We start from the raw sequence: 13,338 nt of genomic DNA, 5'->3' as shown, positions 1-13,338 counted from the left end.
GAGGAGGTGCAGGAGGCTATTTTTCTCTCAGAACACTTGTTTTACAATACGCTGAAAGGTTATTATGGCATTTTTGACCAATGATGCCAAAAACATTCTGCCTGCTGCAGGTTTAAATCTGAGGTCTTGGGTAAATACTACGTGGTGAGGAGGAGGAGTGAAATGTTAAGGAAACCTAATGTGTGATAAATTAGAAAAGCTCTCATCCATGTATTTTTTACTGGGCAAACTGCACAGGTCAATACAAAGCTGAATCATTAAAGTAATGGATGACCTTAGTAATGGGATGTTTTAGCGACTAGATGACTTAGTGTTAAATGTCAAGGGGAAAACATGCAGTTGTTTTTTTTTCATTTTAAAACCAGGAAAGGATGTCACATACAAAAGATTCAGGCCAATTGAGTTGGCAGCTGTTGTGTTAAAGATCATGAAGAGGGTAGTAAATGTTTACAAGCTGGAGAAGCGAGGTTGGTTCAGAGAGATTATAAAGTGGTTTCTTTTCCCTAGTATGTGTTAAAACCTATGGTTAAAGCATGCAAGAGACTGTAAAAGCTAAAGTAGGTAGATATGGGAGTATGAAACACCAACATGTGACTTCTGTACTGCTATTCACTAAGCCTGTTACATGTTACATATTTGAAATACCATTAAGGCGTACAAGAACATATAGGGCGCCAATATGTAGCCTACAACATTAGCATATAGGTTCACCCAGAGCAAGCAGAAGTAAAGAAGAACAGGGCAGCTTTGTGAGCACAGCATGTGAGGATGTGGAGGTGCTGCGAGGTGGAGAAAGGTCACGCAACCTGCTGGCCCTGTATTACAACATGCCCTGTTATCAAGTCATGAAATACTGTAGATCTATATGTACCGAAGATAAGGAAGGAAGATTGTGGAAAGCCAAATGATCATGAGGTTATGAAAAGTCTAAGTGAGTATTGTACCTGCAGATTTTCACAGATATATTTATAGTACAAATGTATATATAGGAACGGCTGCTGGCACCAGAGTAAGACAAGTAATGCCGCAGCAGGTATTTTCTTCAGCCAATGCACTGACATCACTGCTTGGGGGGATGATCTTTGGTCAAGCCTGAAATCCTTTTAGAGCTTTTAGTGGCGCTGAATTGAGTGGATGCGGGGAGTGCGTTTGTATTTTTAAAGATCGAAGCACAATGGAAGGCTATGACGTTGTGGATGTAGCAGATAACGAATAAAGTGAGATGAGGTGGATTTGAAAGCAGTAAATAGGCCTAGGAGGGGAAAGAAACAACAAATGGCAGAGGGAGTGGGGGAAGGAGAGTAGCGTATGCTGTTATTTCAGCAGAAGACACATTTTGTTGGTAAGTGATGAGGCAATAATGATCATTAAGACTGAGACGCTGTTTTATAGGCCACACACGAGCCACAGGAGCATAAGTGAGGTCAAACACCTGGGTCGGCGTTCCGATTCATACCAAAGGTGTTTGATGGAGTCGAGAGATCTGTGCAGGCAGGATCATAGCCACAGTTTTTTTTTTTTTAAACAAATTTGATTTTTCATCTTTGATTTATTTTGTTTACTGTTCAATTCATTTCCTGACATAATGATCTAAATGATGTTAAAAAAAAAAGCCTTCTTCACATTACCAGGAATATAACTGGGGTGAGGGAAGTATTGATTTATTTTATTATAGTTTTAACTTTTGGTTTTATATTCTGCTCCACTGTTCAGGAAACTGAACATTCTTTCAGTTTATGACATAAATACTCATCAGATATGTGTGTTTATATATAAATATATGTTCTTGCCTTCTTCTTTACCATCATCGTTTAGCAACTTCTTTAAATCTAATTCTAATTCATTCACATAATACTAGACAGGTTAATCATCTTCACCTGCCTTTTTACAAAACAAAACATGGCCAGTACTCCCTCAGATATCGTGGTGTACAAATATGGAACACCAAAATACATGTTATCAAGAGCTCGTTATCCTTAGAACATTTTAAAAAGAAATTATCATCACATTTAATTAATTCATAATTAATTCTTAATTCATGATGTCTAATTATCTTTTGATATGTTTAGATACATTTTCTTTTTTTATGCACTGTTTCTTTTGTATGTATTCCATTGTTTTTATTGGATTGTGTTCCACTGTTCGGTTAGGTTTTTCTGAACATTTTGTGTACTTCTTGTTGTTGTTTAACTTTTGTTGTATTTTTAAAATTATTTTAGTTTAGATCTTTCTTCCTTTTTTGTTATTGTTTTTTTTCTCTTGGGATTGGGGGGAGGTCCTTTGTATAAGCCTGTGGCTTCTTGACCTCTCCTGACACATTTCTTGTTTTGTTTTTTTTATTGACTGGATTTTGTGCAGTTTTATATATGTGCAAATAAATAAATAAATAAATAAAATACATATTTTCTACAAACATGCAAATAAAGAACGTGTGTAGTATTAATTACAACCTGTTGGAGGCAGTAATGCACCAATGGGGAGATATAGCCTGCTGCAAAGCTACACGAAGAAGAAAATATAGAACATGGGATCAATACGCCCTGGGTAACACCTCACAGGCAACACTTCCTGAGCTGCGTCAGCAAAAAAATCCATCTCTTTTGCCAACATCAACAGCTCTATACATCCCAGCCATCGCTTTGAGTTTAACATTAACTACAAATAAATTGTTGGACCTCACTGGGTGACTAATACTACAAAGCGCATGACAAAAGCCAGGAAGAAAGTAGCCTGAAATGCTTTACTGAGGGGAAACCTACCTCTCGCCATATTTTCGACTCATGTTATTTATTGGTCTTCTTGTCAGACAGAGAGGCAGACGAGAAAACGTGGACGGGTGTTGCTTTAATCTACATTATCTGCCCAATGTTTAATCTAACCGTGTTGACAGTTAGTTGGCGTTGATTAATACTAATATACGAAACATAATATAGCTATAAAATGACGGAACGGTCCACGTTGTTACTACGTAAACAACTAGGAGGTGAGTTAGCTTAACTGTTGCTACTAGAGCTGATCTTACTGTGTGTTAAGTTCTCACATCAGAGCAACCATTGTTTCATTAGATGAGCTTTTGACATACAGAAACTGCTAGTGACAACACAGTTTACATGTACCAGACAGAGGATATGACTAAGGCTAGCTGTTGCTCAATAACCACTGAAGGCATTGCTAAATCACCACACAGCAGGCCAGATATGTAGCTACTGCTAGCAAAGCATTGCCTGGTGTCTCTACCTGACATCAGGGTGCTGTCAATACATGAGGAAATGCATCAACTATAATCTGGTTTACATTATTCCCCATGTGGATTATACTATGTTTGATCTAAAACCAGATTTTGAACTGTTTTGTTTTTTTTCTTTTTATTGTTATTCTGTACAAAATCCAATAAATCACAGAAATAATTTTATAGGCAAGGCAAGTTTATTTATATAGCACATTTCATACACAAAGGCAATTCAAAGTGCTTTTACGTATATAAAAGCAAGATAAAAGAGCACAGAGTGCATAAGATAAAAATGAATAAAAGAATATAAAAGTGTAAGTTAAAAGTTAATTAATTAAGAGTTAGTTAATTTCATAAACAATTACATTTATACATATAAATGAAGTAAATCTGATAGCAACATAAATGAAACAGATACAAAAAAATAATAATATTAATAATAGAAAAAAAGAAAAGGACCGAAATATATATATATATATATATACATATATATATATATAAATAAGTAAATTAAAAATAACAATAATAAATAAATAAAAAACGATTTAATTTCATAAACAATTACATTTATCCATATAAATGAATTGAATCTGATAGCAACATAAATTAAACATATACAAAAAAATAATAATATTAATAATAGAAAAAAGAAAAGGACCGAAATATATATATATATATATATATATATATATATATATATATATATATATATATATAAATAAATAAAAATAAGTAAATTAAAAATAACAATAATAAATAAATAAAAAAACGATTTAATTTCATAAACAATTACATTTATACATATAAATGAATTGAATCTGATAGCAACATAAATTAAACATATACAAAACAAAAAATAATAATAAAAAAAGTAAAGGACCAAAAAAAATAATTAAAATAAGTAAATTAAAAATAATAATAATAATAAACAAATAAAAAAAACTAAGTATAAATTGTGGATTATATGTAATATGGGGTCAGCAGTTTAAAACTTCAATTTCAGTTGTATCCATTTTTTTCTATATAGATTAAAAAGGGTCTCCATATAGCATAACATTTCTGAGCACACCCTCTTGTAGTATAGCGAATCTTCTCCAATACCAAATGATGTATGAGATCTTTAAACCACATCCTAAAGGTCGGAGGATACTTCTCCTTCCATTTAAGAAGTATACGTCGTCTAGCTAAGAGAGATGCAAAAGCTATCATATTCTTTGCCTGGCGACTAAGATGTATGTCTTGTGGTCCAAATACTGCAGTAATAGCAGAAGGTTCTACGGGTACTTCCAAAACATCTGAAAAGGTTTTAAATATTGACTGCCAAAAACTATTTAGTTTTGGACAAGACCAGAACAGATGTGAAAGGGTGGCTGGAGCTTGCCTGCATCGGTCACACATTGGGTCGATACTGGGCGTGAACTTAGCTAACTTCACTTTAGACCAATGACGGCGATGTAAAACCTTGAACTGAATAATTGTATGTCGTAAACAAATTGAAGAGGAGTGTATCTTATCTAAAGCTTTCGTCCAAACCTCATCAGAAAACTAATTTTTTTTTATTTAAAGGTACATCAGACTAATTGCAGCTTTTATATTTCAGAGCTCAACAAGAACCCAGTGCAAGGCTTCTCAGCCGGTCTCGTAGATGATGATGACATCTATCAGTGGGAAGTGGTCGTCATTGGACCTCAAGACACAATATTGTGAGTGAAATCATTTTACTGGTGAACTTACTGAGCTGTATATTCACTCATAATCTCAGTGTACATCTTAACACCATCCTTTTTTTTTGTCATACGCAGTGAAGGAGGTTTCTTCAAAGCCACCTTAACTTTCCCCCGTGACTATCCTCTGAGGCCTCCCAAGATGAAGTTCGTCACAGAAATCTGGCATCCAAATGGTAAGAATGAATTTACCAAGCCACTGTATCGAAAGTATTCAAAATTCAATATTTGTTTTGTCTGCAGTTGTTGTGAAAAGTACTGAAAATGGCTATAACAATCCCTTAGATGTTTATATTATTATTATTTGAAAATAAAAGTCCCCTTGACAAGAGTCTCTTACTGTAACTGGCTTCACAATTAAATGTATTGTGTTAAAATATTAAACTATTTAATCGTGATTAAATCAGGATTTTTTTTATCTGTTCAAAATGTACCTTCAAGGGAGATTTGTCAAGTGTTCAATACTCTTGTCAACATGATTAAAGAAATTAGTGGTGTCACAACAGATTAACGTTTACATGTTATTATCGCGTTAGCTTTGACAACCCTAGTTTTGACTTTTGCCGAGTGCAGAGCTGCAGTATAGTATCTGATCTGCTTTAGTACAAACGTGTCATTAATCTCTGTGTATTCTTGCATTTTTTTTCTGCCAGTGGCAAAAAATGGCGACGTCTGCATCTCCATCCTGCACGAACCCGGCGAGGACAAGTACGGCTACGAGAAGCCCGAGGAGCGCTGGCTGCCGATCCATACGGTGGAGACCATCATGATCAGTGTGATCTCCATGTTGGCAGACCCCAATGGAGACTCTCCTGCCAACGTGGATGCAGCTGTAAGTGCCCCGCTCTCTCTCTCATAAGAACTCTCTCAAGCTGGGGTTAGTTTGCAGATTTTTACCAGTGATATATTTACTGTATGTCCCAGACTCAATTTGAGTAATTGGATAAACACACAGTCAAATCTGACAAGCCATAGGGAACTTTTTATTTGAAATCTGTGTATTTATATGTATGCACACATATGGAGAATGGAGCGAAGTACCAGAAGGTACAAAAAACCCTGAAATGACAACAACATCTGGGCTGAGTGACGTGGGTCCCTGTCAAGGCCAAGGTGAGTCTTGGTTGGGTTAAAAGGCTTTATCTCTTTCAGAGATGCTGCCTGGAGACAGAAAAAGGCAATAGTTCAAACCCAAGTTTGAAGTGAAGTAAACATCCATCATTCAGCTATATTGGGAACTTGTTGTGCAAAATGTGTGGTTAATGGCGGGTACACACAGCAAAGCCCCGATTTTCTTTGATGGTTCTATAGATTGTCTTTCCAGATATTCCTGTTGTGTTAGGTATGTTAAGAGTGTTTTTTACATCCCCGATCTGCTCGGAAGTCCGTCCTGGCCAAACCGATTTCAAATCGCAAATATTAAACATGTTCAATATTACGATCAGATATCCTGTTGTGTGCGTGGGGAACCCCGAGGACAGCCGATGACATGGTCACGTGGGAAAGAACGATAGCCAGTTGGGAACCAAGCTGACTGAAGATGGAATGACAACAACCGCCGTCATGGCGGACGCGGCTAATGCAAACGGAAAGCATAAAGTAGTAGTAAGATAGACCTCAGAAATGGAGAACCAACTTGTTGTTTTGTGTACAAAGTAGTGCAAAAACTGACATGGCTAATTCTTTCTGCCCGTCGTCATGTCGTGTTTGTTTACACTAAAGGATTTAGTAGAAATAGATTTTGCGAGATTACAGGTTTTGAGAGTAGGGACTTTTGTTGTTCATGAACGGAGTGTGGTGTGCTGTTTTGGCCCGATCGTTACTCACAAAACACACTATGGGAACAAAACTGTTAAATTGATCATAATATGTCGTTATGTGTGGGGTCTCTCAACGAAGCACAAGGGGAAGTTAAGGGTTGCACTAAGCAAGATAGTTGATAAGAGTTTTTATATATATATTATGTCCTGCAGAAAGAGTGGCGGGACGATCCTAAAGGAGTTTTCAAGAAAAAGGTGGCGCGCTGTGTGCGGAGGAGTCAAGAGATGGCTTATGACTGAGGCCTTAACTCCAGCCATCAAACCCGGTAAGTACAACCACCTTAAGTGTAATAACACACACACACAGTTAGTTACTGTTGTTTTTCTGCTTCATCTAGGTGATTTCTTTCCTTGTAACCAATATAACCAAACCGAGATGTTCACTTTGTTTCAGATTGGAACTGCACAGGGGGATTTCACAACTGGTTGCACTTAAAGTCGGCTAGATGACCACGGGGGCACATCTTTTGTCAACATCAACTAGTCAACGCAAACAAGAAAAAAAGACTTGCTGGAAAACAAACAACACAACTTCTCTACTAATTTGTGTCTTGCAGTTTGAGGGGTTGATATTTATGAATTTCGCTGAATGGCAGTAGCATTCATGCTGCCAAAATTTTACTTTTTTTTCCCATTTCCCACCCCATCAGTTGCACAAGACACTATTTCTGGTCAAGCATCAGCGTTTTCACTCACAGGAGGATGAATTATTCTCTCTGTTGTGTACATAATGCGTCAGATTTTAGGAGAAAAATCCCCTTTGATAAATGCACCATTTTGTTTAGTTTACTATATATTTACCTATTTATTTAGAGTGAGACTGTTTTAAGAACGTAGCGTCTGTTATGGAGGGTTTTTTGTTGATTTTGCAACCTGCCACACTGAGCCACCCCCAGTCTATGGCTATTTTCATCAATTATGCAATTTTGCAGTGATTAAAGAGATGGAAATACAGACACTGGCTCCCATTTCCCTGCAGAGAAAGTGTTCCTTCTCTCCCTTGGGGGGGACAAACTTTATCACCCAGCGCTGCCTTAACTTTTGACTGCCAGCGAAAGGTTATCCTCAATACGGACTGCTTATATAAAACTGAAGGCTTGTTTAAAATCTAGAAAGAAAAGAAAAAAAAACTATTGTGGACAAACCAAAGAGAATACACCAATAAATATATATTTTTAATGAACATACATTTTTACTTGTGTAAATATAAACTGTTTGTCCTTTGCTTGGGAAAAGTCCATACGTCTTTGAACACTGCACGTGTACAGAGAAAATGCATTCACCTTGCCTATGGTAGAGGCGGTGTGTTGATATTGTACAGTAGCGCTTCAAAATAGGCATTTTTCACACAAGACATTTTGACATGTCACAGAAGGAAATACACAGATATAAAAAAATAATTAATAGTGGCTGAATTCCATTTAGCTGCTTCAGTTTCAGGGTCCTGGTATTGAGCATGCCGGTTTACTGGGACGCTTGAAAAGAATGGAGCCATTGTTAATGATACTAGTAAGACCATTGCTTTTCCTACTATAACAAGTCAAAATGCCTGCTGTGGTAAAGGCCTATACCACCCACAAAATGATCAGCTGATCAAGTGACTTAATAACGTTTTAATAGCTATTTCTATGCCTAGAATGGACTTAATTTGAATAATAGGTATGCAGTGGCACTCACTTTAAGTCAATGAATTTTGTGAAAAGAAGTAATAAACCTCATTGTGGACATGTGTGAGTGATTGTTATACAAGTTTGTCTTCATCTAACATTAGCAGATGTGTCTACAGGTCACTGAAATCCAACAGAGCTACTGCTAATCTGAATATGTGCCTTGTTTCTTAGTAGGGATGCACCGATACCAGATCGGATATCGGGGCCGATACTGACTCAAATAGCTGGATCGGATATCGGTGACAACGGGGCCAATCTATGTTTATATACTACCTACATTATAGACTTGAATTGTAATTACTGTTAATTCGATTTTTTTAGTAAGTTGCTGGTGTACAATTTATTATTTTAATGATAAATAATTAAATGTTATATCTATGTACTTTGTCAAACTAAATGTGACAAAGTTATGAAAGTAATGTTTAAGTCTCTAAAGCCTTACACATGGAAGAATGATCCCAGTCACTTCCACACAGTGAAGCATACAGCTTATTAATTAAACACTGGTATCGGATCGGTGCTTGATACCCAAAGCCCAGGTATCGCTATCGGTATCAGAACTGAAAAAGTTGTATCGGTGCATCCCTAGTTTTTAGTGTGAAGTGCAATAAGAACAACTCAGTAACACATTATTTTTTCCTATCTCCAATCTCCATGATTGCTTTATTGAATTAAGCACCAGCTCAATATGGTCAACATCCAAACAAGTGAAGACATTATCCTGAAACTCAAAGAGTATAAAATCATCTTAGCAACACAGAAGCATACCCCCCCCTCCCACACACCCACCCAACAACCCAAACCAAAGGAAAAATCCATCCATCCTGCAGGTGTAGAATAGAAACTTGAGTCCTGAGTCGATCACTGTCCGGGAGCAGACAGACTTTTGTTCATGAACTGCCTTTTGACAAAGCACACCCACCACTGGAAAAAAACAAAAACTTGATGTCAACAAAAGTGAGTGAAGCTTCTGCACTTAAAGTACCTGAGGCAAAAAAATCATCCCACAATTCATAAGTCACAAAACAATAGATACTCCAACATGGATCTTGTATTCAATACGTCAATATACAGGTGATATGTTAATGCTCCCAACAACCAACTCTGGATGTACCCACGTGCTGCTGTTGACCCCTTGAGGAACAGCTATAGCTCAGGTTGCTATGATGACCTCTTCAGTAACCGGGCATATATAAAGCTGTAGTGTAATATTGGAGATGTCAGACTCACCTTGCTGGGTTTGTCTGTCTGGGGGTCAAACACGCGATCACATAGCCTCAAGCCGGTCTCCTGGCGGATCTGCTGGAGGTACGCCCTCATAGTCTCTGGAAAAAAGCATAACCTTGAATTTATTATTGCTACATCAACTTTTTCGGTGCATAATAACTTAATAATATATTATAATTTTAGTCGTATATTGTTTTTCTTCGTAATTTTATAATATGTTTAAGGAAAATGTTGATATTCCCAACCACCTAATCTTTTTCCTCTGTTACTATGCCTTTGCATTTACTGCATTACGTTACCCACTTGCTAAATTGTTAGCCTCTGTAGCTTCTAGACGCCAACAGTAACAATAATATCGCCGTTGCTTAGCAGCGGTGTTCTCACGACTTAACAACTTGAGCGCCAAGCATATCATGCGCACGACTTTCCATGTTGTAAACACGAGCTTACGAGTTTCATTTAAAGGCACCAAAAAATTAGCATAATATGTCCCCTTTAAATTGTTAACCTCCCAGCTTTAATATATATTTTTTTTATCTTTACAGAAAAAAAAATGCCAGTGTTAATGTTTAGGAGTAAAGGGAAAACACAAGTTGTGACAACTCCAATTGCAAAGCCAGCATGGACATTGTGTTGATTTGGTAAAATTAACATCTCAGGGATGATTTAATATCCAGGCTCACTGTATAAGAATAAGGTTGAGGTACACCACACATGCATGAACCAGCACTTCCAACCTCCGATCCTTAAAAAAGTTGATGGGGCTCTGGTCAGCAGTGCTATTTTGGGCTTGATATTACTTCAGGCTGGGAATTGAATGAAATATGAGAAAGGTACAAGCGCACTGGCTCTAATTTGGAGAACAGAAAAGTGAAACCGCATTAGTTGATGGTGCCGCTTCTTACCGTCCTCTTGCTTGTTTGCAGGCTTAACATACATAGCGTTGAGAGGGAAGCCAGGTTCTCCAGGAATGGGGAACATGGTGATGCCCAGAGTGAACATCTCCTTCTCTCCCTGGCTCCTTGAGCTGCACTGTAAAAGAGAAACCACACACACACCAATGCAAAAGGTTAGATCATCTGTTCTAGTGAAACAGCCATTTGAATAGGCAATTCAAGCAGCTTATTCCTCCTCCCTGTGTGTGAGGAAAAACACATTCTACTTATATAATGACTCCTAAAAAAACATCTGGTAAACTAGCACAAGCCCTTTAATGGTTGCTACTCATATTAAGATTTGCACGAAGCCAGTGTAAAGTACAGACATCCACCACGGTAAACTCTGTACATTAACAAATATGCAATTTTACCTTCTGTAGCCTCTTTAGGCACTCAGAAATGTACAGTGTGACATAGATCAGCGTCCTGTCCGCCTCATTCTGGAAAAAAAACAACAATACACACAAATTACAAGCTGAAATACCTGGAATTAGACTGAAAAATGTGTATGTTGTCTAAAAGCATGAATGTTATTGTAATTAGTACAGTTCCAGTCAGGTCTGAGCAATGCAAGGTTACATAGTTTAAATCCTGAGCAAATATGCATTGCTGAGGGGAACAGGAAGAAACAAGCTGGGGCATGTGGAAGAACAAAAGCACAGCTGCTTCAAGACAGACCGAGAGATGGGGAAGAGAAAACACATACAGGAACAAGCAAACTGGTTAGGTACATACTTGTACTTCTTATTTTATTCAATTTTGCTGTCTCGAATATCTACAGGCAGCAATGTTTTATGCACACAAATTTCAGATTTTCTTGCATCACCCTTAAACGAGGGACACATGCAAACTGCCAATACAAGTGACAGTAAATTATTTCTTACCTTGATTTCGTAGTTCTTAAAGAAAACATTAGCCTTGAAGAAGTAGATAGCCTCGTCAATGATGTCTGTCTCGACGCCTGATATGGAGGAAAAAAAAGTATCAATAAATAAAAGGCTCTGAAATCAATACATAATGATGCATTTAATAATTTTTAAGTGTTGTCAAACTATGTTTAGCAATGCAGAGAGTCATTTCCTCATTTTAGTCAGCACACATCTTTTTTTGTTATGTGGTGAAGCCCTATTTTTGATATGCAGGCTGCTGAGAAACCACTCCCAATTGACCAAACAATACATTTATATTTTTGTTTATTAATTAGTGTTTAATAATCTGAAAAGTGGCACACTCATTTACTGAGTGAGTACCGAATAAAATCTTCGGTTCTGTGGATTATTACATCTTTAAGTGATCTCTATACGATAGAGAATTATACAAAAATTATACCCTATAGAATCTGAGAGGGGACACTCATTTCCAAGCTTTTGTCCAACATGTGCCACATTACTTATTTGTCTGTTTGTTAGCTTACTTTACCTTTTTTATTTTACTTATCTTATCTTATTTACTCATTTTACTAAACGTATCTTAATTAATTGTTATTCTTTTAGGCACTGGTGCTAGAAATAGTACTTTTTTTATTGTATACACTTGTATTTTATACTCTTGAACTTGTAATTTTGTTGTATTTTTGAGCAATCTCTGGCACAAGAATTTCCTTCGGGATTAATATAGTTCTATTTTATCTTATCTTATTTTACAGACACTGGAAAGCTGGAAACGGTGCGTCAAAAACACATTATTGAAGAAGTTGAACTTAGATATGCTCACTTAACTTTATATTTTTGTATATTAATTACAGTGTTTAATAAATCTGAAAAGTGGCATACTTTGGCACTCATTTACTGAGTGAGTACCGAATCAAATCTTCTGTTCTGTGGATTATTACATCTTTTAAGTGATATATACAATACTTCAAAATTATACCCTATAAAATCTGAGAGGGGACACTCATTTCCAAGCTTTACAGACACTGGAAAGCTGGAAAAACATTATTGAAGAAGTTGAAGTTAGAGGGATGCTCACTTCAGGGCCATATATGGAAGTAAAGCTGATGTATCAGGAACTGACAACATAGCAACCATAAAACCTAAATGAATGTGTTTCTGTGTTAAAAGAGAGGATTGATTGGATCCACACTTCCTCACCATCTCCTCTGGCTGGTCCCTTGAACTGGGTTTTGAGGGGAAGCAAAGCCATGTTCCCCACCAGCCTGGTTTCAGGGACCATCAGGGTTGAGTGATACGCCTTCAAACACAAAACACAGTGATTGCTGTCAAGTAAATATTCACCAAGTACATTATCTCTGCCACATTAGCATCTCTGTTCCAGTCCTCTCCTCCTGTTACAGCTCTGCTATCACCACACCAAACTGTTTATTTCACACATACTACACTAAAGAAGAATCTGCAGAGAAGTTACAACGATTCATTGATGATTTATGACACGTAAAAGCATCACTGAGTTGCGAGGAAATGCTAACATCACAGCTAACTAGACTCGAAGGCCTCCCTGTGTCATTCAGTGGTGTTTATATGCATGTTTTTTGCTCTAATGTAACACAGTGTAAGCTTCTGCTTGTCAATAATCGTGTAGAATTTACTCACCGGCATGTTGAGTGATAAATATCAGTCCAACTGCTCAGCGAAATAGAAATACTACTAGCTCTAGCAGGAACCCAGCTTCCGCCTGTCGCACCCTTCAGCTTTACAGGAAGTGGCCGCGTGTCATGTAGCGTGCCGTCCACGCGGAGGCGCTGCAGCACCAGTTTTCTTCTTCCTCCTCTTC

General features: G+C 37.2%; 2 protein-coding genes across 2 annotated transcripts; one reads left to right on the top strand and one right to left on the bottom strand.

Annotated features, from left to right (window-relative positions):
• Positions 1 to 2,740: 2,740 nt before the first annotated feature.
• ube2g1b (ubiquitin-conjugating enzyme E2G 1b (UBC7 homolog, yeast)) lies at positions 2,741 to 8,507 on the top strand. The gene is made up of 6 exons (XM_037752959.1): positions 2,741 to 2,983; positions 4,830 to 4,932; positions 5,032 to 5,129; positions 5,607 to 5,785; positions 6,927 to 7,039; positions 7,168 to 8,507. Exons 1-5 carry the CDS (start codon positions 2,941 to 2,943, stop codon positions 7,011 to 7,013), a joined length of 510 nt encoding a protein of 169 aa, XP_037608887.1. The 5' UTR covers positions 2,741 to 2,940; the 3' UTR covers positions 7,014 to 7,039; positions 7,168 to 8,507.
• A 568-nt stretch (positions 8,508 to 9,075) lies between these two features.
• Positions 9,076 to 13,316, bottom strand: arpc3 (actin related protein 2/3 complex, subunit 3). The gene is made up of 7 exons (XM_037752958.1): positions 13,158 to 13,316; positions 12,699 to 12,798; positions 11,493 to 11,569; positions 10,980 to 11,048; positions 10,576 to 10,702; positions 9,674 to 9,768; positions 9,076 to 9,367 (listed from the first exon to the last, which is right to left on the bottom strand). Exons 1-7 carry the CDS (start codon positions 13,161 to 13,163, stop codon positions 9,305 to 9,307), a joined length of 537 nt encoding a protein of 178 aa, XP_037608886.1. The 5' UTR covers positions 13,164 to 13,316; the 3' UTR covers positions 9,076 to 9,304.
• Positions 13,317 to 13,338: the final 22 nt, after the last annotated feature.

The sequence above is a fragment of the Sebastes umbrosus genome, chromosome 19, assembly GCF_015220745.1.
Source record: "Sebastes umbrosus isolate fSebUmb1 chromosome 19, fSebUmb1.pri, whole genome shotgun sequence".
NCBI lineage: Eukaryota > Metazoa > Chordata > Actinopteri > Perciformes > Sebastidae > Sebastes > Sebastes umbrosus.
The sequence above is the reverse complement of the archived record's forward strand: the minus strand, read 5'-3'. Positions and strand labels throughout refer to the sequence as shown.

Excerpts from the sequence above, each read along its gene's own strand:
- ube2g1b (XM_037752959.1), top strand. The coding sequence starts at position 2,941 with ATGACGGAACGGTCCACGTTGTTACTACGTAAACAACTAGGAG. Across the intron at positions 5,130-5,606 it reads AGAAATCTGGCATCCAAATG|TGGCAAAAAATGGCGACGTC; the intron begins GTAAGAATGAAT and ends TTTTTCTGCCAG. Across the intron at positions 5,786-6,926 it reads CTGCCAACGTGGATGCAGCT|AAAGAGTGGCGGGACGATCC; the intron begins GTAAGTGCCCCG and ends TATGTCCTGCAG.
- arpc3 (XM_037752958.1), bottom strand. Across the intron at positions 11,049-11,492 it reads TTAAGAACTACGAAATCAAG|AATGAGGCGGACAGGACGCT; the intron begins GTAAGAAATAAT and ends TTTTTTTTCCAG. Across the intron at positions 10,703-10,979 it reads GCCTAAAGAGGCTACAGAAG|TGCAGCTCAAGGAGCCAGGG; the intron begins GTAAAATTGCAT and ends TCTCTTTTACAG.